This window comes from Heteronotia binoei, chromosome 2, assembly GCF_032191835.1.
Source record: "Heteronotia binoei isolate CCM8104 ecotype False Entrance Well chromosome 2, APGP_CSIRO_Hbin_v1, whole genome shotgun sequence".
Taxonomy (NCBI): domain Eukaryota; kingdom Metazoa; phylum Chordata; class Lepidosauria; order Squamata; family Gekkonidae; genus Heteronotia; species Heteronotia binoei.
Genome location: NC_083224.1, coordinates 163,691,795 through 163,716,974, shown reverse-complemented (window position 1 = coordinate 163,716,974; position 25,180 = coordinate 163,691,795). Strand labels below are relative to the sequence as shown.

The 25,180-nt window shown below is 40.1% G+C and overlaps 2 protein-coding genes across 3 annotated transcripts in view; one reads left to right on the top strand and one right to left on the bottom strand.

Moving 5' to 3' along the window:
• Window positions 1-9,689: 9,689 nt before the first annotated feature.
• On the bottom strand, window positions 9,690-18,611 carry GLRX2 (glutaredoxin 2). 2 transcript variants are annotated; one of them, XM_060232374.1, is made up of 4 exons: window positions 18,346-18,611; window positions 13,679-13,742; window positions 12,002-12,178; window positions 9,690-11,295 (listed from the first exon to the last, which is right to left on the bottom strand). In XM_060232374.1, exons 1-4 carry the CDS (start codon window positions 18,393-18,395, stop codon window positions 11,149-11,151), a joined length of 438 nt encoding a protein of 145 aa, XP_060088357.1. In that variant the 5' UTR covers window positions 18,396-18,611; the 3' UTR covers window positions 9,690-11,148. The 2 variants fall into 2 exon arrangements, with proteins under 2 accessions (XP_060088357.1, XP_060088356.1); XM_060232373.1 differs by having other exon boundaries at window positions 18,199-18,408.
• The window catches only part of CDC73 (cell division cycle 73), a 131,925-nt gene continuing 125,228 nt past the window's right edge, over window positions 18,484-25,180 (top strand). Inside the window, exon 1 of the mRNA XM_060232376.1 lies at window positions 18,484-19,106. Coding sequence (XP_060088359.1) covers window positions 18,976-19,106 — 131 coding nt within the window. The 5' untranslated portion in view covers window positions 18,484-18,975. The remainder of the gene's footprint in view (window positions 19,107-25,180) is intronic.

Here is a 25,180-nt window from a genome sequence, read left to right as displayed (position 1 = left end):
TGCCTTCCCTTAATAGACTTGAGTGACTCCTGAAAAGCCAGCATTGAGACTCAGGGTCTCCTTATGGGCAAAATGCCACATGGGTTGGTGAGAACTGATATGAAACAAGAGAATTCCAGGAGGCTACCTTACCTGCACTTATGCTATATTAGATTTTAGCAAATTCTTAATTGCAGCTCCCATACCATATGGCATTTTACCCACAAGAGTCTCCTAGGATCATTGGCTTTTTAGGTGTCACATGGGCCTGCTGAAGAAAGGGGGTTGAGAGATCCCGCAGCCTCTTTGCACTGATGACTCATGGGGTGCACCTGTTGACTGCTTCAAGCTCTCTTCTTTATATTCTATGCTAGGCAAGAATACAAAAAAGTCTAAAAGAATGTAGTAGTAGAAATATGAAGGCTTGTAAATACTTTTGTTCCTATAGTAGAAATGCTAATTGTGCACAGGTTAAGAGAGTTTGATATGGCTCTGTTCTGATGCTACTGCCAGATTCTGAGAAGAGATTTTGCTTGAACTGAAATAGTTTCCTCTGTTTCTGTATTGCCTTTTGAAACTTGTACATTATCTTAAAATAATGCATGAATTAAGCTTAGTTATGGTCAACAGATAGCTATTTCATAACGCTAAACATTTGTGGTCCAAAGCACTGCTTGCATAGAGGCCTTGTGTTCTCTTAAGGAAAATGATCAGTGTGTTTAAAGGGATTTGCTGCTCTGTATATAGTTCACTCTCTTGCTTTCAGAAGGGAACAGGGACGCTCCTGGGTGTGCTGAGCACTACCCATGCATCAGAACTTCTGGCATGGCCAATAAATAGCTTGTTTCTTTTACAGTCTACATGAAACTGACTTAAAAAACAAAAAACACCAATACCTTTTTCACTAATGATGTACATAGAATTTTCATGCCAGCCTCTGTTTTACTCTGGAAATATTGCTAATTATGAATCTTTAGAAAAAACAGCACTTGCTTGTCTTTGCTAGGTGCAAGCCTTATGGAAGTATATGGATCATCTATGATGCCATAAACTGGTAGCTTTCTGTTACCGTTTATATTGGCCAGATTATTTCCCCTTCTCGCTTTTGTTTTCTCAGGTTCGACAATTTCCAGGGGTAGTTTTTTTTCTTCCTTCCTTTTTTGCTTTAGATTCTGTTCATACATTCCCTTCTGTCAAATCTTAGGTTACGTTGCTTGGCTAGTGTATACATCAGCACTGTTTATGTCTTAATCATAGTTACAGCAGCAGCAACAGAATTAGGTACCCTGCTTTTTCTCCTTTTGCATGTTAATGCATCTTGCCTTTCCCTACACCCCTACTTGATGCTAACTGGGATTCATGACTTTTCCTTAGTTTCCATCCCTGATTTTTATATTCTGGGTAATACTACCCATTATTATTTGAACACTGGTTCAAATATAATCCTTAACCACAGCTGGTGGTAGCAGGGAGTGGGGACAGGGATTTGTGGCAGGGGTATGGAGCATAACATTACACAACCCTAACCCTTCAATGACAGTTCCATTTTTGAATGAAAACAACATGTTTTCTTCATTCTTGTTCCTTGTTTTTGTTTTGTTTGGGAATCTTAAAAGACTGTTGCTAGAATTTGAGTAGACAAATTTTTGTGTAGCTGAAATAAGACTTGGTTAAAACACAATGGATACATGTGCTGTTTCAAACAAAATATCAGATTGAATGAAAAGTTTCAATGGTTGTCTGTTACGTAGTGCAGGGGCATAAACATATGACTTACTACTTCATGAAAAATACTGCCACATTTAGTGCTTACTGGGATAATAAACAATTTCCTCCCTAAAATTTAGACCGTAATGGAAGGTCTGGATTAATTTTCCTGGTGCCTGAAATAGGGTTGCTAGCTCCAGGTTAGGAAATATCTTGAGATTTTGGGGATGGAGTCTGTGGAAGGAAAAATTCCATAGAGTCCCTTCCAAAGTGGCCATTTTCTGATCTCTGTCAGCTGGAAATCAACTGTAAAACCTGGAGGCTGGCAACCCTAACCTGAAAGCAGTTATTTCTGCATAAACGGTATGTGCATTCAAGTGTTATCTCTTCAAGAAAATCTATGGTATCAGTCTAAAAATAAAATCTTGTATCTTATGAACAGGGAACTTTAATTTCAATTTAGAAATAACTGATCAGTGGAATTATCTTGAGCAGACTGGTTAAGTAAGAAGGATGCCCCTTTGTCTTTTGCTTATGCATGTGTAATTTAGAGAACTGAAGCTTGTGCAATGAAGTCTTCAGGAAATCAAGGTCAGGATTTCAACTGTCCATTGGTATATATTTGAATACTGATCATGATTAATTTAGTACAGGTGGCTACTTGGTTTACTCTTGGTTTTATAAGTAAGGAAAATGTGAGAAGAACAGACTAAGTTAATAAAATGGTACACTGAAAACATGCTGCCTGTTTGTTGCTCATAAAATGATTCAGAGTCTTCAGTGGATATTGTATGGCTGTGTTTAGGCATATGACTTTGCTTCTAAAACAAAGTTTGTTTGTTTTACTTTTCAGATACTTGTAAATCTAGAGTGCTGCTTGGAATAAAGAAGTAACATTTAAAACTGATGCACAATAATGAGGCACAATACTGCTACCATAATTTTAACTATAATGGAGCACAGTAAGCAACAAATCACGCTTCTCTTGAATACAGTTCTCACTGGGGTAGTAAGCCTGTGTCTGGGCTCTATATCCTCAGATTAATGGTGGGAGCCCTCATTGAATATTCCTGTTTACAAAAAAGAATAAAGTAAAATTCAAAACAAAGACAGTCTGTCTCTCTAACATGCCTGTTTTCTGTGCACAGGGATTTATTTATTCATTTTGGCATGAAAAGCACTAAGTTACGCAAGTCTTCACCTTCAATCTGAACTGGTTCATCCCTGACACAGGCTTTCCATCTCAGTGAGAACAATTTAAGTTGAGCTGCTGCTCTTACAACCCCTTTTTAAAAATGAAGAAAACACCAGTTTTTTTTTAAAAAGGAGTAATACTTTGCTAAAATAATACGCATCTATTGAGAGCAATATAGGGTCCACTAGGAAGTCTGCCATGCTGCTTAATTTTTAGAGCCAAATTTGGCTGCTAACATGGGATGTAGTATTGATAGACTGGTAAATATGGTATTAGTGTCTTTGCTTTCTATAGGATTTCACTAATTGTACAGAAGATCCTTTTTCTGTGGAAAAGCAGAGCCTTAATTTGATAAAGTGTCATAATTAACTTTTAGAATGCCTTAAGACACATGGTATCATAAGAGATGGGCACCTGTTAGAATCTAGAGATGTCCAACATTTCCCCCTCAAGTATTCATTAATGGATGTTTTGCCTTAAGCCACAGTTTTGAGATCTGAGTGTGCAGGTTAACACTAAGTTGGAGAGAGGGAAGAGTGGTTTACATTTAAATGCAAACAAGGATCTAAAATGAAATGTTAAGGTAGATTCATCAATGTAGCCTAGAAATACCAACGGTTTTTGCATGTTTTTTATTATTTTTGCATTTGTTGATTATTTTGTACTATTCGGAAACACTGTGTAGAGAAACAAGGCTGTTTATCACTAATTAAGTGGTAATTCATTGACCAGATTAATTTATTTTTTTTAATATTGTGGGAAGATACATCAGCTTTTGGATCACTATTCGGTGTCATTTCTTCAAGAAATGTTGAGATAAAAATATTTACCAGCATTTGTGCAGAATATTTTTTTAATTTGGTGTGTTTAGTAAGATATATGTGTATTTATATTGATTCAGTAGAATAAAAATTACTTAACAGGGTTGTGAAAAACTTGGCAAAATTAGTAACTCTTGCAGTGCCAGAAAAAATGCAGTTATCCAGGTCTCTTTGTGAATTTTGCTTTATATATGTTAAAGGTGCACTACACGTTTCAAAATAAGGGGACTGCAAACTGGCTGATAAAGCTGACCATTTAGACTTTTATGATGGAAGTAAATGTGTACATATCAGTGTTTGACTTGAGTTTTGAACAAAAGTTGCAGCTCATCTCTTTATAAGGAGCAAAGACTGACTTCAGTAAGCATTGTCAGGGAATCTACAAGTTACGTGCAAACACATATAATGAAATCCTGTCCCATTTTGGAACAACAACTTAAGGATGGCTAACTTTGAGTGGACTAGCAGTGGTATGTGTATGCTTTTCCATTGTATGTCTTTATACGTGTGTTTTCAAGGATAAACATGCATCTGGAATCCTAGAGGAAAAAAGCAGCTGAGGACAGTTGTAATGTGGAACAGAAGAATGGCTGGCAGGAAAAAGGTTAAATATCAGTTTTTCCAACCTGCTTGCTCTCCACTAGAATCACTTATCCTTTTCAAAAAGAAAAAGTCTGCCAGGTTTTTAAAAAATGCACTTGTGTAATGTGTGGTAAGGTTGTAACTTCTAGTGATATTTCTCACTGCTACTTTAAAACATGTAAAATAAGCCTTAATATTTAAAAAAAATGTAGTGCACCTTTGACTGAGACATGAAAACCTTCTTAATAAGCAAGGTGACCATATTTTCTTCAGAGGGCAGGGTTTCTGATCTTAACTCATATCTCTCATATTTGAATAAATGACTGTTTTTAGATGCAAGTGAAATGTTCCTAATCTGCATTATGATTTGTAGAACATGACAAGTATAAAATAAATTCTATGCATATCATTCCTTGGAACTGATCTTTTACCCCAAAGTAACTATAGAATCATTCTAAGTTTACTAGCAGCATGTCCATCACATTGTTGATGTGGCCATGAGAGACTGGTAGAATGAATGAGATGTGGATGCAGGGAAAAAAGTAAAGCTGACTCTTCACAGATCTTCATGGATCCTCAATTTTTTTTCTTTCACAGAACCCACCTCTCCCCATATGAGCCCCATAGGACTTTACAATCGGTGAATCCAGCTCTTGGTGGTTCCCAGCCCCAGGGACGTCCAGCTTGCCTCAGCTAGGGCCAAGGCTTTTTCTGAATGAGCTTCCATTAGAGATCAGAGCCATGTAGGACCTATTGCAGTTTCACAGGGCCTGTAAAATGGAGCTCTTCCAGGCTTTTAGTTGAGGCTACAGGCATCTCCTTCTATTAGACTTCAGCAACCTCAGGGATCTGACTGATCAACTGGACCTAATTTGGTCATAATTGTTGAGGCACTGACTTCCTGTCTGAGTATTTTAGATGTTTTTAAATTGTAAATTTTATTGTTTTAATGGTGGAACTGTGATGGAACCTGCCCTGAGCCTGCTTTGTGGGAAGCGTGAGATATAACTCCAGTAAACTAAATTACCTCAGTATCAAATCACATGTCAAAGCCAAACCATGGACTGAACTGCAAAAAGCAGTGATCCAAAACTTTATGGCACAGCAATGGTTCAAAAACATTAATCCTATTCAATAAAATACTTTTGATTAAAAACAACATTAATCCAAGACACTCCTCATAAATTTAATTGTTTTTACATTGAAACAAAACTTCCACCATAATACAGAGCATATCTTAATCTATGCACAGTACCACCAAAATCATACATCCACCACTTTGTGGTACTGCAGTAGTGCAAAAACCTAGTTTTCGAGCATGGATCCTCACAATTTTTGCTTTGGGTCATCCCAAACTCACCATGAAATTAAGTATGTCCATACCCATAGATGACACCTGAAACATGTGCCTGCTGTTTTGTGGCTCTGCCACAGCATAAAAATATAGTTCCAAAGCAGGATCCTTGTGATTTTTTCCATTTGGTCAACCCAAATTCATCACGCAATCACATATATGGCCACAGATCTCACCGCAACAATCACAGATCTACTACTATGTGGTGCTGCCGTGGTGCAAAAACATAGTTCTAAAGCATGGATCTTTGCTTAGAACTCAGTTCTCAATGAAACAAAGGCTTTTGATACAGTTTGTGTCCCACCTCTTTCTAACCTTTTTTCCTTCTCCAAGCTAGGTCTCTGAGCTATTTGTTTACTGAGTTTGTGGGTATATGTGTTGCGGTGGTTTGAGGGAGTGGCATAAAGGTCAACCACAAGGGAAGAATTAGATCAAAAGGACAACAGAAAACAAAAGGGTTGAGGGGGAATGCTTCCCTCATGAAGATTAGGTATCAGTTTTGGTGCAGAAATGCATTTTGCCCAGTTCATGTATTCTGCCTCTGATGTGTACACTCCAGTTCCAGGTGGTGTTCTGCGTTATCCGGAAGTGACAGCATGTTGCCCAATGTACTTGCATCACTTCCAGGTAATGCGAGCGTATTGGGGGTGGTGCCCAATGCCACTCAGAAGTGACATGAACACATCAAGGTGACGCACGTCACTTCTGGATGATGCAAGCATGCTAGGGGCGGCAATTAGGTTGTTTGGGTTTTTGTTCAGGGGGATGGTATGTGGCCACCCAGTTTGCAAGCCCTGAACTGCACTGGGCTTTCCTGGTCTGTGCCCATCTTGCCCTAGGTGACTACATTAGGTGATACTTCTGCAAAAATACTGCCTTGGGGGGTTTTTTTCATGGTGATGAGACTTTGATTCAGTTCAAATGTGATTTATTTTAACAGTGGTTAATTTGTGAGATGCTCAGTCAAATCTTGGTTTGCTTTGACAATTTACTGCTTTCTCTTTGTAGGCTGGGAGGGTTTTCCTGGAGAATAAGCCAGGATTGTGTTTGTACAACACACAAAAGTGGTGTTAAAATCAACTGTGGTTAATAAATCAACCTAAATGACTATTGTTAGAAGACTGCTTGCATTCAACTGATGACACTATCTACAGTTAGATTAATTAATTAAAGCATGGTGTTATATGTTTAAAGTAAGCTTTTGTTACTTGGAAACAGCAGGGAAAGCAGAAACCATGGTGATTGATGCTTCAGGGAGGCCAAATATTCCAGCCAAATTGACTTTGTTGGCTCACCATTTCTAGGCAGAAGGAAAATTACAAATCTAAAACTGGACCAATGGGAGGCTTTGTTGAGAGGGTTGCCAACTTCTATGTGGCAGCTGGAGCTGTCTTTGGATTACAGCTGATCTCCAGGCAACAGAGAGCAATTCATCAGGAGAAAATGGCTGCTTTGGAAGGTGGATTCTATGGCATTATACTCTACTTAAGTCCCTCCTCAGGCGACACCATTTATGCCTGTTCCATGCAGTAAGAAACCACACAGGTTATGACTTCAATGTTTTAATGCTGAAGAAGTTTTAGTGCCCAAAACACATCATAAAAGAAAAAGCTTTAGGAACTGAGTGGTCAGTGAAGTACAAGTATGTAACACCACACTAGTCACTGATTACAAACTATGAGCTTCAAGTTCAAATTCCAGTGACAGTTCATTAAACTGAAATTGGTATTTTCAGTTTTCAAGGCAGGAGTAAAATTATTCCTCTGGATGTATCAGCTGCACACCTTTTTACATTAGCATTATTATAAAAGCACTAAATTGTATAATCACATGCCTCATACACTAAAGGGCAGTTCTTGTCCTACACCTATGTACTGTAAAATAAGGTCATTTGTTGTGCCCTAAAAATTTGGTGTTCTGATGCAGCTCAGTTACATTCAGCTTGTATTTTAATAGTTTTAAATAATAAGTGTATGTACAGGACTGCTGCAGCAAAGATATTCTGTGTTTGGTGATTTGAAAAAGACATGCAGGTTGTGCTCAGAGCTATCTAGGATTTGCACATACCTAATTTTGGAAGCAAGCGGGGTAAGGTGTTTGGTGATTACACTTCTAAAGGTGTGCTGACATAGATTGCAAGAAGAATCAGAAAGAAGTCTTGTTTTATTTTTTTATTTCTCATTCTTCTGGATTTTCTGTAGCCCACAATGGTAATCAATCTTGGTTTAAAATAAGAAAACGGGGAAAAGACACTTTAGGTTTAGATGGCTTCAGTGCTTGCTACAAATGCTCAAGATTCCCAAGACAACGCCTGTGCAGTTTCTTCCTGATGGGAAACAGAAAAGGCATGAGTGATTCCAACTGGAGAAAAAAAGCAGGAACCTGTAGGCCAAAATACTGAGAGCAGCTTTTAGGTTTTCTAAGGCTTGAAGTGCAGCACTGGGATGTATGTGCACAAATTCCAAATGTAAATATTTTTATTTATTTAACCCATTTAGATCCCACTTTTCTTCCTAATGGGACCCAAGGTGGCTTACCTCATTCTCCATTCCTCCAGTTTATTCTCAAAACAACCCTGTGAGGTAGGTTAGCCTGAGTGTATGACTAGCCCAAAATCACTGTGATCTTCCACAAGAGTGGGAATCTGGTTCTCCCAGACAGTAGTCCAACACAGTTAACCATTACATGGTCTATTCAAAAGTAGGCATTCCCAGAAAGGTGAAGCCCTGGAAAAGCAGAACTCAAGAGAGAAACTGATCCACGCAAACACTGCCTGCTCTTTATGGGTTTCTGTTATAAATATTTTGACTAGGTGAAGCTGCTCCTGTAGCCGAAAGTTCCCTTTTGTCTCATATGCCTTTATTCTTTCCTTATTTGGAAAGTATTCTGGCCTGGATATTCCCTTAATCATACCTTCTGCCCATCTTAGAGCTCTCAACCTTTATGATGTGGAGAAATTATGAACACAGGAATGCCTCCATTTCTTTTCACAGCCATTCCAGAAGCTTGTCTTCAAGCTCTTCTTAAGTCTCCCCAAGCTGTCTCCTCAGATCCAGGAAATCCTAATGTTTTCTTATTCTCCAGCTCCCATATGAGGAGGTACCATCAGCATCTTCACACACAGGTCTTGACTTTTCAGATGTCCCCACTGTTTATTCACTTTAGCCCAGTTTCCTGATCCATGTTTTCCTCTTTAGGTATCCTTTGTATTATTGTCTAAATGTCTGGTTGGATTTCTGGCCAAGTCTTTCATCCTGTAATTTCTAATCCTCTAGGCTTCGACATAGATGTGAAGGCTCACCTTCTCTGAGAATATGCCCACGTAGAAAAGGAATAGCTAGTGTCTTCCACCACTGTCCTGTCATTTCCTTTTCTATGCCTCTCCCTGGAGTTCCAAGTTGCATGTTATAAGCATTCTGTGGGCATCAGGATTATCTGCAAGCTTCTGTTCTGCAACATCAGTATATCTAATTCTGAGGGGGGTCATAGAGTGTGAATTCAAAGACCAGTAAAATTGAGTTGTGGACAGATGAAAGCCTGGGAGGTAGGCAATAAATCCTGGAGATAAAAGTTGGGATAAGGAAGAAATAGTAGTGTATCTACTTTGGAGGATTACCCAATCGGTCTGCATGCCTACTGCATCAGCTTACTTACATATTGTATATTATTATATACTTCCTGTGTGTAAATTGTAATGTTGCCATATGATAATACCAGAGGAAGGAAAGCAGGATGGGGAAATGGGAATGCAGCAAAAGGGAAATATGTCCATTCTTGTAAGCTGGTGTACAGTTCTCCATCTTATATGAGCAGACTGCAAGTATGCAATAATCCAACAAATTGCATTCTCTCAACACCCAAATTTGTTCTTTAATATCATGACAACTTGAGATGTTTTGCTATATTTCATAAGTGACAGTATTTCAAAGATAAATCAGGTAACCCACTGCTCTGCAAGCAAGTGTGCCTTAAAAGAATTTTTAAAACCAAGGCAAATTATGTAAACATCTTTAGGAAACGCTAGAAGGAAAGTCAACTAACTGGCCCATACTAGATTTCTTCATTTTATTTTTATCTTGACAACAAAGAAAAAAAAATAATACTTCAACTGGCTTGCCTTTAGTCCCAAGAATGTATTTGCAAGACAACAGATAAGAGTTTCCAAACTGTGACTCATTACATTTAAAATAGAACGGTACTTTCCCATTCTCAATGCCTGCAGAAACAGCTTATTTGCATGATACCACTGGGGCTGGGAAGGAGGGGGAAGGATATTTTGCAGCCAAGAGGGGTGCTTAACTATTCTGCTTAAGAATTCTACAAGAATGTACAAAGTACATTTCCCAGGTCATTTTTATTTTTGTCCTCAGTTCTTCAAAAGCAGCATGACTCCAAAGTAGGGGCATTTGTTGCCCTGCATACCACCAGTTTTCCCTGGTAAATACCCCCTTTGGATTTTGAAAATCACATTTTGCAAAATAGCACTGCCCTCCAGCTGCCTGGCTGTGGCAATCAGGGGCTTGTTCATCCTTAATGAGGGGATGTAATATTCTGGAGCTACCATTGCTTTTAAGCTCTAGCTGAAACTCTGAGAATTGACATGGAGCAGATACTCTTCTTAACTTAATTTTTTTCCAAAGCATTCTCACAGAATCCCCCACTCTTTTGCTTCATTATGAAAAAAATGTCCTGAATTAGAACCAAAAAGACACAGCTGCCCACTGCCATGAGCGGTGATCCATTTTTCCTTTCAGCTACAGCCCTTTATGTCTTATACAATGCTGCCCTGAAGTGGCACTTGACCTTCAAGAATGACTTTTTGAGCTGTGTAGGTGGGTGGCACTGAAACATATTTGCATGTGGAAAACTTTGCACAGTTCTGAGTCCAGCACAAAACAGAAAGAAGCTTTGTAAACACTTGTTTTCATGCACTCTTGATCTCCTGTCCTCCTGGTTTATGGCTTGAGTGCAATGGCTTTCCACAGTGTGCCGCCTTCAGACAAGGAGGGGAAAATCAGATTTAAGAAAGTTTATTTTAGTGGTCAGTTCTCTTCCTTTTTGTTGCATTAGTGTCTCATTGGAGTAAGACTTTTGGGTAGCTCATGTAACCAGATGTTTGCTCTGGCGTAGTTTTATCTTGTTACGGGGAGTACATTTATCCCCAGCAAACAATCTTAAGAACTAATCTGGCCACAATTATAATCCAGCAGTTGCTCACATATATATATCAGCTTCATATTCACTTACCAAATACTGCTTTTTAAAAGAATTATTATATGTTTCAAGATAATTCCATGCTTCATTAAATGCTAGCACCATGTAAAGAACTAGGATGAAATACCAAAATGAAACCTGCAATTACAGGACAACTTGAAGATTAGAAGAAAGATGCTCTCTAAACCACTCATTACCTGTTTTTCTCAAGTTGCCAAAACACTTATTTACTTGATATGCACATATCCTTGGTGTTAAAAAAAAAGTGACTAAATGCTAAGCAATCAAGAATAAGGTTAAGGAAAGCTACATGGTTGTTGTAAGTTTCCTGATCTTGGCATCTGACACTGGTGCACTAAAGGAAGCAGCTTCCCCTCGCGATGGAGTCTCAGAGTATCTGTAGCCCCTCCAACAAAAGTTCCATTGATAAATATTCGGGGAACCTGTTGAGGATTTTAAAAATGATGTTATTTCTTGCAAGACTATGATGTACATTATCTCTACTACAGTGTTAACATATTCTGAACTGTTCCATATACCTGTTCAAATCTATAGTGGAAAATAGCTCATATGTACAGTTTTACAGCTTGGAGGCCAGGAAGGTAATGATAAGGTGACAAGGATTTCCCTTAGTAACCAATAGCAACATCCCGCACTAGAGTCCAACCAGCTTGACAAGCTGTTCTAACTCATTTTCCAGATTAACTGCAATCAGAATACTGAATAATAATTGGTGCTAACAGATGTTTCATATTTCATAATCAGAATTAAATTTACAAAAGTCTGCACCAAGATAACTCAAATCATGTGTCCAAAATAGCATACATAAATAATTCTAACCTGCTTACTGTGCATAAACTTGTGAACAAAGACTGAAAACTCCTCACAAAAGGAGATGTCCCAGAATTCCTCCTCCAGAACTCTAACTCTTGTAAATCTGCCTGATTCTCTTCATTCCTTTTCTACAAATATGATGTCTAGATACCTCTTTGTAATAAACGACGGGAAAACAGCTCTCCTCAAGAATACAGATACTCGAAGTACATGGCCTTTGTTAACCCCACTTGCTTTAAAGAGAACTAGTCTACGAAAGCTACTTCAGTTTCTATGATAACTATGTTTCTATGAAACTGGGAAGAAAGTACTCACTGTCCTGCCACCAGTCATTCGATGAAGAACATCTTGAAATTGATTTCCGTTTTCATATGTGTCTAGCTCTACGGCTTTGTAGTTCACGTTCATATCCCGAAATAGCGTTTTTGCCACATTGCAATAGGAACAGGTTGTTTTTGAGAAGATCACTACACAATTGTCCAAGATAGTTTCCTGTGTGTGTTTAAATAAGAGTTCTAATACTGATGTTCTACTGATGTAAAAAAAACCTGACAGCACAATCTTAAGAATGCTTTCCTGGGAGTAATCCTAACTGAATAGACTTTAGTAGGATTGTAAGTAAACCTGCTTATGATTGCTTTCTTAAAATAGTTGCTATTAGAACTGAAACTAAATGTTTAAGTTTTGATTTTTCCTGACACAAATTTAAAATGTTTGAATAAATTTTATCAACGTTATTTTTTTTTAAAAAAACCTCAAATGTTCACTAAAGTATTTTATTCTAACCCTCATAGATACTGACTACTAGAATAACGGGGTTACCTCTTCTCCCCAACTGTGGGAGAATAGCCTCTGTTATCAATTGCAAAAATAAATTCTCAGTCCTCTCTTTAGAACCTCAAAATCTCTGTCCCAAGCCTAATATAGAGAAAGTTAAGGCATTACAAATTTATATATATTTAATGTGCAAACATAGCATAACGTCTATTTGACTGTGTTCTTTGGCACTATGGTATGTAATCATAATTTAAGTAGGAGTTCTAATTGAGCAATACGGATGTCTTCAAGCCAACATATGCAAGGAGAATGGGTAATTTCTGCAGATTCCCCTGATGAAAGAGACCTCTGATTTCCCTCAAGCTATTATTGTGGGATACGACCCCCTGGATCCACATGGGGGTGCTGGGGGAGGTGGGAATCATCAAAAAATGTACTTGACAAAATCTAGGTGGGATCCAATATGTTATGTATTAGGGGGAAAAACCAACAGCTGCACAGGAAAAGTTGAATTGTGTTTCCTTGAAATGTTTAATGGATAAGCTGGAATCTTAACAAGCATGTTTGTGTTGTATCTTTTGAAGGGCATGCATCTTCTGTTTGCATAAAATAGTACAAGTTCTGAATAAAATAGGCATACTTTTGCTAACATTTAGGATTACTCCCAGCTAATTTATTCACAATACCATCCTAAACAGAGTTATATTCTTCTCAATCTACTGAAATCAATGGGCTTTGAGAAGTATAAGGAATGTACTATTATTTATGTAGAAAATTATGATCACTTTCCCATTAAAATTTGCCGTAACAGAGCTTAGGATAAAATCCAAATAAAAACCGATATAACTACTGAATGTAATAGCAACAAGCAATAAAACAAGTAAAAAGAAAATCAAATGTTATTAGAAAATCAGGAAGTATTCAGTAAATAATATCAGTAAACAATTACTAAATATTCAGCACAGAACAAAGGTATAGCTCAACCGCTAAAATCACTGAGAAATAAAAGCTGTTGACTTGTAATTTCATGTGAAGGAAGGCATTCAGTTCATTGAGCCACCACTGAAAAAATCCTCTCTCTGGTCACCAATTGGTTAATCTCATATGTTGGTGTGACCTAGACTAGAGAATAACCTCTGATGCATCTTTCATAATTTTTTTCTTCTGTCCTGTCATTTTAATTAATGGAAAATGCAAATGCCTATTTTTACTCACCTGTATTTGGTTAGCAGTGGCAACATTAGATATGTCTGTTGTAGCAGATGTACTGTTCCCCATTCTAAAATAAAGTTTGGAAAAAAGCAATTTTAAAATATTTCAACACTATTTTGCAGAATTACATGTAGTGATCAGACTGCACTTCAGTTTAGAAAAACACTTGCTTTGCTATGGAAGTGTATAAACTATCAGCAAATTGTGCACATATCTAAACAGCAATTAAGTGTGCATTAGTCTAGTGTTCATTTTTCTTACCAATACTACTGTGAATAATTATTTGACAATCCTGCCCAAGACCGTGCTCAGAGGCAAACTACTCCTGTGGCTGGAGAAATAGAATATTGCATTTTTTTCTTTCGTATATTTTTTGTGTGTTTCTATGCAAGCATCTGTGCTTCGAAGTCATGTCAACCTCTGGTGACTGACCCCTACTGAGGGTCTGGAGGATATTCAGAGAGGTGGCTGAATAGAGCCTGCCCCTATTCTCTTGACAGGGTATTTCAAGGAAGTCTCCCATCCAAGTACTAACCGCAATCAACCCTGCTTAGTTTCTGAGATCTGAGGAGATCAGGCTTCCTGGGCCATGCAGGTCAGGGCTTGAATACTGCATTTATTGACTGGTGATGTAAAAACACTGTGTCCATGCTCAGTGGTGTGTGTTTTTTTTTCCCTTCCAGGACTCAGCCCTAGTACTGAAAATAAATTGGCAGTCTGAGCCCTTGTGAGATCTTGAAACAATTACTTTTCTGGAATTAGCCATACTGAGCAAAATAAAAAAGGGGTTTTGTACCAACTTTAAAAAAAAACATTAAAGCATTTTCATGGTTAGAGCCCATTTCAGCAGATGCAAGAACTGTGTCAGCAGATACAGATTTACACATGAAAGAAGAGTAGTAAAAATTATGAACAGTGGGACTAAAATGCCATCAAATAGGAAATACCTTCTGGGGACATTTCTCTGGAAAATTCAGAAGAACAAGGTAATCATAATGACTATTCACAACCTCTGTAACAGTGTCTGGTTAATACAATTAAAACTATAGTTAAATTCTAGTCCAGAAATTGCTTTAATTAAAAATGTATATATCACCTCTTCAGAGATCTGCTTGAGGCAGGACAGCTAACAGAAAAACTTAAAAGTTCAAACTGATACAATAAAACAACTCAATAAAACCCTTCAAAACACACAGAATTAGTTCTAGATGCAGCTAGTGTGCACATAACCAGCTTTGCTAGAAAAACAGTTGAGTGCCCTGCAGTCTTGGGCTGTCTTTGTCAAATTTGGCAACTTGACCTTTTTGACCAAACATATTTTTTAAAAAGACAGTAAGATACAAACATTTATGCCAGGCGTGGCCAAACTTGCTTAACCTAAGAGCCACATAGAATAAACATCAGATGTTTGAAGGCAGGCAGGCAGGCAGATGGAGATGGACAGCCAGCCAGAGATGATAGGAAAGCAACTTTAAATGGTTTCTCCAAGCTGCTGGCTGGCTTGGAAAAGTGATTTAAAGAGACAAATGCCTTCTTCAAGCTAGCTGGCAGGGTGGGGGACTTCGAGAGCCACACAATCTATGTGAAAGAGCCATATGTGGTTCCTGAGTCACATTTTGGCCACTCCTGATTTATGCAGACAAGTATATCGAAAGACAGATTTTTTTTTTTTACTGGTGTAACTTCATTCCCACCCACCCTCATTTAATTTTACTTTTATTTGCAGGGCTTTTTTTCCTGGAAAAAGAGGTGCCAGAACTTTCAAGAGGGAGATGGAGAAATACATGGGTACCCCTCATAAACTTTTTGAGAATTTTGTTTCCACAAAGAGTTCCAGAACTCCATTCCGCCACATTTCCCTAGGAAAAAACCCTATTTATTTGTATTTCTGAGCTGTTCTTTAGAAAGTAGAAAAGATTTATTGTATGTGGCCATTGGCCATCACAATATAAGATTAAACACAATATCATAAAAAATAATGACATAAATAAAAACAGTCCAATAAACAGACCAATGGGTTATATGGGGTATAATGCAACAATTACAACCTTAAATGCATTACTAAAATACAAACGTTTGTACAATACAAACAGTTTAGGTTTAAACTCATAAGATATTATAACACCATAATGCTAAGACTATATCTAAACAGTTAAGTTAAAAATGTTGTAAATCCAATGAACCCATTTATGGTAACTGAGCTGTTCTTGACATTGATGGCTAACCTGGTTAATTTCCGTGTATTTTATATTAAAGTCAGTTACTGAACTGCCATCTGTACTTTGAGAACATTCAGCTCTGTGTTTTGTTTTGCTACATGATTAAAGAGTCTTCACCAAATACTCTTAATATAGAGATATTCACTTAGTGACTCAGGAGCCTCATAAGGCTCTTCTCAGCACCATTCCCTGATGTGGCACCAGCCCTCTGTTTAAGGAAAATAAGCAAAGCCATTGTGGTAAGTAGATGGTTTCCATCTTCAAACAGCTATTAATGCAGGGTGGAAACACTGCAAGCCTCGTGCCAGGGGTAGAAAGAAAGGGCTGTCCACTCCAGCAACTTCTCCACCCTCCTCTGCACTCTCAACCAAGAACCAAGCATTTGGCAGTAGGAGAGCAAGCTGACTGCAGAGGAAAAACAGTAAAATCATCACCACTGCAGTAACCACACATGGATATAGTAAATTGGCTACAGTGGGGTGGTGGTTTCACTCCCCCTTCCCCACAACCAGCATGCTCTCTTCCAGGAGTCCTGGCTCCCATTTTGAGCAGAAATTAAGAGGAGAGGGAAGCCCTTCCTTCAGGAAGAAAAAAAGTTGATTTTCACTACCTGAAGGAGTCTCACTATGGCTTACAATCTCCTTCCCTTCCTCTCCCCATGACAGACACCCTGTGAGATGGGTGGGGCTGAGAGAGCTCTGAGATAACTGTGACTGACCCAAGGTCACCCAGCTGACTGCATGTGGAGGAGCAGGGAATCAAACCCAGTTCTCCAAGTTAGAGTCTGCCACTCTTAACCACTACACCATAGCTGGCTTGCACTCTAGAGACACATGGAATGGCTAAAGTTCAAAAGTCATGTGGACAAGCAAGAAGATTACAATTTTATTTTTATTATTAAAATTGTATTGATAGCTATATTATTGCATGTGTTTGGTGGGGGTGACACACATGGCATACAGTAGTCATGTGTCTCTTGATGTATACAGATTGTGATATTGGCTCTCCACAAACTGCAGAGTGAGAACCACTGCTCTACCCTTTGTTAAGGCTTGACTGAGAAGCAAGCAATACATTTTGATATTAATCTCTTTAGATACTAACCTGAGTGTCTTTAGATATTAATCCATGATTCTCACCCGCATCTGACTCACAATTACTGATCCCAGTGGTTTTCCTGTCTTACTACTAGGCTTCCCTCCAGACAGCAATGATGACCGCCCTTGAGAAACACCCAGTCACTGTATGGATGGCTCATAATTACATGTTAATGGAACTGTGTTTTTTTCTCCTCCGATAAGGGCAAATGTAGCATATGAAGCAGTTCCAACATTCCACGGCTTACTTTCCTGTAAACCCGAATTAGTTCAGTAGAAGCTGACATGATTGACTGGAGTGGGGAAAGTCCTCTTGAGATGCTCAGAAAGACTGAGCTGTCAACACATAAAAGTTCCAGCGCTAACTCGACTCCAGTGCAATCGTATGTAGATTTAGTCCAGGGTTGTCGAACTCATTTGTTATGAGGGATGGATCTGACATAAATGAGACCTTGTTGGGCCAGGCCATGTGTGTACCTATTTACGATTAGGTAGCAGAGATATAAATGTTATAAAAAACACAGTCAAACACAAATATATATATTTAAAAACTTAAAACATGCTTAAAATGTTAGCACTCATAGGTATTAAAGATGCTTTCTTTGTATTTCTCTGACGGGCTCCAGGGAACTGGGCACAAGAAGCTCTGGCTCTTTCCTTCCTTCCCCAGGAGACTGGGGGGGGGGGGGGGGGGAGAGGGGCCTTCAGCCAATAGAAGGAAGAAAGGCTTGGCTCAGTGGCTCTGTTGTGCCATTGAGAGAGCCTGGCGAAGCAAGCTCTCCCTCCCCCCCCCCTTCCTCCCAAAGGAAAGAGCCTCAGTCAATGGAGAAAATAAGAGGTTTTGCTCTGTAGGTCCTGTGCAATTTAGCAAGTCCTGTCAAGCAAGCTGTGATGCAGAAGGAAGCAAGATATATAGAGAAGGAAGCAGATGACAGCCAGTTGCTCGGGGGCCTGATTCGGCCCCCGAACTGCATTTTTGACACCCCATCCCGAGTCTCTAAACCCATTAATTCCAATGCTTTAATCTGGAGTCACTGCACAGGATTGCCCTCGCCTTGCTCTACACACTCTAATTCTGCAAAGGAAGAACGAAGGTTTGGTTTTCGTTCCCAGTGAACGAAGTGGGGCTCGCTTCCGAATAAACATGCACCCGGGATAACCTTAAATGTGGTTACCTAGCGCTAAAGCTCCCTTTCCCGAGTTTTACCTTAACGTCCGAAAATGACAAACCGGAGCGCCTACGTCCGCCAAGCCGTAAGAATAGTCTGTACCATCGAATAGTCGCCGACCTTTACCGTAAAACACACGCGCACATACAGGCAAAGCGCCTGAATCGAAATACCTCTCCACCGACCTGAGCCAAGGAACAGCCGCCCTCAGCCTCCGCAGCCTTCTCAGGGCCATCAGCAGCTCGAGGAAGCCGACTCAAGCCCCGCCCCCTCTAGGAGGATCGCGGCGCTGCCTAGGACCCCTGCCATCCGAGGCCGTCTATGCCATTCCCTGTCTATTTTTTTTGTTCAGGCCGCACCCCCTTCTTTCCGCGTCGCCACGAAGGGCTCGCTGAATTGCCAATCATCATCGGCGCCGCCCGCTCTCGAGGATTGTGAGCGGGGCCATGCTGCTGAACCAGGAAGCTTTGTAGGCTTTTCCCATGGAGCGGGGTGGGGTGGGGGAGAGTGGCAGTGGGAGGGGCCGGCGGCTGGCTTGAGCTCAGGCGTGAGGCAGGACAGGCCGGCGGGGTCCTCCTCGCACTCTCTCGCTTACCCTCGCGCGGAGCGGCGGTGTCGTCGTCGTCGTCGTCTGGGCCAGGTCCGTCCGTCCGTCGGTTGTTGTGTGCTTCTCTCCCTTTCCTGTCAGTGAGGCGGTCGGTCGGAGGGAGGCGCGAAGGAAGGCGCGAGGAGGAGGGAGGGAGCGAGCGAGTGACCTCGCGCTCCGGTCTCGAGGCCAGCCAGCAAACGAGCGCGAAGTCAGTCAGGCTGAGGCGATGGCGGACGTCCTGAGCGTGCTGCGCCAGTACAACACGCAGAAGAAGGAGATCGTGGTGAAGGGGGACGAGGTGATCTTCGGCGAGTTCTCCTGGCCCAAGAACGTCAAGACCAACTATGTCATCTGGGGGTGAGTGTGGAGGGGAGGGGGGTGGAAAGGGCTTCCTAAAAGGAGTGTGTTGGGGTAAGGGGAGGACGTCGACAGAAGGACCGACGTGTGCAGCAGAGATCTGGGTTCCGATTCCTGTTTAGTCAAGTCCCACTCCTGGCTTGGGTGTCAGACTGTTGCAAGGATAAAGTGGGAGTGGCTGACAGGCAAGTCCCCAAACTTCATAAGAAGTGCCCTGTTGCATCGGACCTACAGTCCAGCATCCTGCTTCAACTAGTAGCTGTGGAAGAGCCAGTGGATGGGGCATAAGAGGTCGAGGCTTCTGGCTTGATGCTGTTTGCTGGTGCTTAGAAGGTTATTACCCAGGGAAATTTCCTCTAGTTGTCGTGGTTAGTGGCTATGAATGGACCCATGCATGCTCCATCAATCAAATCTTTTTAAAAAAAAATTATCTGTGCTTGTGGCTATCATGCGCATGCATTGGCTGTGAATACCAGAAAAAAAAGTTCTCGTTAAATGAAGAAACACTTCCTTTTGCTTGTTCCAAATCTATTATATGTTGGCTTTGCTGAGTAGTCACTATTATGGGAGAGAAAGAAAGAAAACCCCTTGTCCATTTTTTTCATTTTTCATAAACACTTAGTGAGGCCTGTTTTGAGGTGTCCCAATGTGATACCTGCCCTGTATTTCAAAACATAGAGCAAGGCATTTTCTTTGTGGGCTTGTGATTGACAGGTAGTTCCCACATTGAAACAGCTGTTGGTGCAAGCATGGCTAAGCTGTGATCCTTCCTAAAGTGCAGGCCTTATGCCAGGCATGGAAGTAACATTGCTCTTTTAATTTATGGTAATTGTGAATGTAGCTTTCTGTGCACCAGGGAGTCAGTATCTCTATTCACTTTATAGCACCGTTTTAGCCATCTAATTAACTATGTGATTGAATTTGTAACTGAATTGTATTTTAAAATTGTTTGTTTTATATTGTATTTTATTTATATCACGGTGTTCCGTGTCTGTGAGCCGCCCCTGAGCCCGCCATTGGCGGGAGAGGACGGGATATAAAAATAAATTTATCTTATCTTATCTTATTCTAGTTAAAAGAACTATTAGTGATTCCCCCCCCCCCCCTGTTTTCTGTACATAGAGAAGAGGGGCAGTTCCACCGCAGTCTTTTTCCTCACTGTCCTGTTCTCATAAATTTAAGGTGTCTTGATATGCTGTCTTGATTGAAAAGAAGATATTGAGATGGGAATCGAATGAGGATATTTTGCAGGGGAGAAGCAGCAAGTAGGAGGCCTAAAGCTGCTATAATGTAGCAGCTTAACACTGACTGGTTTGGCAAACTTGAAGACAACTGCTTGGTTCTGCTGCTGACAAATGGCCACTGGTATGCTGTCTCAAAGTGTAGAGTTATGACTAGCAGACACTGATCAGTGTTTCCATACAAATCTTTTTAAAACACCATCACCACTACATCTTGTAGGAATGTATCCCATAAAACCTGCCTGTTGTGGTTGCATTTTTATGCATGCTTATTTGGAAGTGAGTGCCAGTGAATTCACAGAAGAGTGGACTGTGGAGAATTAGTTATGAATACAAGAGTGACCAGGATGGGATACATGTAGTAACAGTCTCATAATTGACTGCAGATGAAAGAGAGAATGGAACAGTGAGTAGCCAGCTGAGAGATTGAGGCTGCAGTTGTCTACACACGTTTCTGGAAGACTATAGTGGACTTGTAACTGTGATGTTTGGATGTAATAAGCTTGCTCCTGTGTTGTATCTTTACGTGAGCAAATTGTAAGGAGGAGGAAATAATGAGTATGAAGGGGAAATTTGTCCAGATGTCTGTGAATGAAAGGAAGAGATCAGGATGGGAATGCCCAGTGGTCCTTTGCATCGAACAGAAGTATCCTTGTGGAGATGGGTTGCAGTGTAGTGGTAAACATTGCTCTGTTTTAGTGGAACTTGTCATCTACTATTATAACAGTTGCTGTTGCTAGTGCACCTTTGGTGGTGGGGAGGGCAAGAGATGAAGTACTAGTAAGCTGACTTCTCTATATTGAGAAAGTTGTGGGTAAGTGAAGGCCTATGTGTATGTTGTTCCTTTTGCCTGGTAAGTGTGCATACTTGTGCTGTGAAACCACACTGCTTTTTTCCTGCTCACACTGAAGAGGAAAGGCTCAGATTCTCAAAATAATGATTTTGATGTCTCCACCTATAAGCTTTGTTTTGTTCTTACCTTCTTTTTGGGATCTTGAATAGATCATGCTGCAAAGAGCCCTGTAGAGCTTAGTGTAGTGTATGTAGGAGTTTCCAAACCTTAGTTGGCCAAGAAGAGATTATGATGCCTTGATTTTGCTTATGTTGCAGGACTTCCTGTCTTTGAGCAGTAAAGCAAAAGATAACACATTTATTTGTTTTTCTTTTTTGGGGGGGCTTTTTCAAGGAGATATTGGCTTGTGACAGTGGTTGTAGTGTGTTGCAAAAAGACTGTTTTTTGGATGATCTCTTTCTGACTTTGGTAATTTGCTAACATGCCTGCTGCACATTCTTCATTTTATGCATGTTCTTTCTTTTAAATGTTCTTTGGAGTGGACCTAAGGCTTTCAATTTAGCTTCTACAAGGAGCGGCCAGTTTTACCACAGACTCTGAATTGCTGTGCGGGAAAAAAATGAAACATCTTTTCTGACTGCTACTTGTGTAGGCATTTTTAGCAGTACATCCCTGATTATATTGTACATATATTAAAGGATATTCTGTTGATATTCTTAACAGGGATGGCTATGTATTTAGAATGGTTATACTCAGTGGCACAGGAACACTGTTCCTTAATATGGCACTGATACTATGCTCCAGAAAAGTAATTTCTTTAGAATAACTTCATTGTTACTCTGGGCTCAAGTGTTGTTTTTGTTGTTTTAATGCAACACAACTTGCTCATGACTACTATATCAAAGTTGTGCAGGTTTAGGGGTTGGGTTTTGAGACTGGAGCAGCGTATGTAATTGAATAAGATGGTGAAATGAGAGCCCATATCAAAACTGCTAGCAGAGTGGAAAGACAGTCTTAGGTCCTTAGATGTCCTTTTCTGGTAATTAAAAGGGCATTTATTTATTTACACACACACAAACATTTGGGGAGGTAACTGGGGCATGTGGTAATCACATGACTCTTTTTGTCAATGTGGATTGTGAATGTGACTACCACTGGTGTAGAGAATGTAGAGCAGGGGTGTCAAACAGGGGGAGTGGATTGATTCTAGGCCTAATGAGGCCTACAGGCTCTAGAGAAGTCTGTATCCCAAGATCCCTTCTGTCTCTCTGATTAGGTGGGCAGCAGTTTTGGAGGGAAAATTAGCCCAGGGAGAAAAAAATAAAAGGCCAAGCTAGAGACAGGTAAGTGTTTTCTTTGGAAAGGCTGAGCTGGAGTGAGGTTGCAGTTGAAAGAGATCCTCACCGAAGGGGTGGTGAGTCTTTGGCTTTAGAGGAAAGGAACATTTAGTTAGTTGCGTCAGGGCTGTTATTTTCTGTGCATCACCTTTACTGTTTCTATCTTTTACTGTTGCACTAATAATTAATCCTACTTGTTGTTTTGAGCACTTGCAAAAAACTTGTTATTGTTGTACTGCCTGAGTCCTCACAGTTGAAAGGTATTTGCTAAAAAGAAAGACACAGGGTGCTCTGGGTGCTCCCAGACAGACCCTCACAAGAGTGGTGGCAGCCAGTAGAAGGCCCTTCCAGGTCCCCTTCTGTGTGATAGGGAGGAAAGAGGAAGAGAGAAAACAAATTCGGAGTTCCCAGGAAGCTTCATGTCCAACAGTGTTTTATTCCAAGTATAAGTTATTGTGTGTAAGCACACTTCTTTGAAGGGAGGGAGGGTGGATGGATTCTCCTGACAAGCACAGTGTACATTGAGGAAATTATTTTGGTTTGTTCTGAAAAGTTGTTTTAAAAAGATTGGGTTTTTCTGTTTGGACCCTGATTAGGAATTAGAACATTTGAATTGGGCCTTCTATCTTAGAGAGTGGAGTGGTTTCAGATGCCAAATGATGATAGCACACATTGGTAACGAGACAGGAAAACTAACTCTCCATTTAGTCCAGGAGGATTCATTGCCTTGAGCTTCACTACCAGTTGCAGTTCAGCAGTCTTTCTTTCTAATCTCCCTTTGAAATTCATTTGTAAGAGCACTTCTACTCTGTCAGCAACTGAATGTTGTGCTTTCTAATATCAGACTTCTGTCCATTTATTCTTAGTTTTATTGTCTCATTACCAACATTGGTATCTCCGTGTCTGCTATCCCTTTGCATATCACACCTAATCCAATCAAGCCTGCTATTGTCATTCATCTGCTATTGCTATTCGACATCTGAAATCACCTTTATAAAGTTTATATCTCGGATACTTCATGTTACATTTTGTGGTATGCATGACCCAGCCCAACAAAGTTACATTTATGTCAGAAATGACCCTCATAACAAATAAGTTCAACACCTCTAGTATCAAGTATTAGACTGGAAGTCCAGATTTTGTGGTGGTTAGAAAAGTTATTTTTAGCCTATAGGCTAAAAGTCATTTTAGATTTTGTGGTGGTTAGAAAAGTCATTTTTAGCCTTTAGCCTGTAAAGGATATAATACTAATCTGGGAGGAATAGTCTCATGTTTATTCTTATAAAATCTGTTAGGCTGAGCTGTGGCCAGGGCTACCAAAGTTGAACAAGATTTTGAACTGTGGTCTCTGTACCTCAAGTTGACCATTACACTCCTGTAACTTGTAAGTTTGAATATTTCTGAATAAAATGGGGAAAATATCCCATGTGATTTGGTTCAGAAGGTACAGCACAAGATTAAGAGTATGAAGGCTGCTTCAAAAGTAACTTGAAGTCAATAATTGTATTACTAAATGTTCAAATTAAGTTTAGTTTATATTTTGTTATAGCTACTGATCATGTGTCTCTGATTAAGACTTGCATATGCACATGCGCCCCCCCCCCTTCCAGCATCATTTTCTTGGAAACTGTATAAAACGAGGCTGCATAGGAGAGAGGATGAGGAAAGCAGGAGCTGGTGTTGACATCATGTTGTGTTTCCATTGGAGTGGGTGAAGTTGAGGAGGATCAGTGGGGAGAAATTTGCAAAAAGGCGGGCTGTTGAAATGTTGTGGCTCCTCTATCCCCTTTCTAAACGGGGGCAGGAAGGTGCGAGAGTTTCCAGAACCCCTCTTCTTTCTAATATAGTAATTTGGTTATTTATATTTTCCTTCTTTTTCTCCCACTCTAGGAAATGAAACAAGTCTCTTTTCTCAATCCTTTGTCTTCCTGTACCTTTATACAAGCTAGAGGGTGGGGGAAGTGGCTCACATTTCTTAAGGGTTGTGTTTTTGTCCTAGCTACTCCTTAATTTGCATTCTTCTCTTGTCTCAGGTTTGCTTTTCATTTCCTTTTTTTTTGTTAGATTTATGCTGCTTTATTTACTATTTAGCTTGTGTTCTCCCAACTATTGTGTCAATTGCTTTCTTTCTGAAATCTTATCCCTTCTCCCCAATTTGAAGGCAACTCCAGGCTTTCACGTTCTGAGATTTCTTTGCTCCACCCACCCATTTGCCTTTTCATTCCAGCATAGCCTGGACATTTTCATTACTGCAAAAAGCCATAGTTTCATTTGCAATATACAAACTGTGGTTTGCTTTCTTGTTTTCTAACTTAGATTCCAAATCAGTTTAGTCTAGTCCTGCTGTAAACCGTAGTTGTGATTCATATGATTGCTCTCTTTAAGTATGTAAAGTATACCATTTTCTGATTAAAGACTTGGTCAGTCTTTGTATGATTTTCTGACTGATTACCTTTTACAGTGACATCCACTTCCCCTTTTCTTTCAGCTGTACTGCTGCTGCAATAAATGCAACTACCGTATTTGCCGGCGTATAAGACGACTGGGCGTATAAGACGACCCCCCAACATTTCCACTCAAAATATAGAGTTTGTTATATACTCGCCGTTTAAGACTACCCCCTCTTCCGCACACCTTCCACACACTTTCTCCTCTTTGTTCCTGCCTCATCTAGCGCTGGGTGGCAGAGCTTGCAGAGTAGTC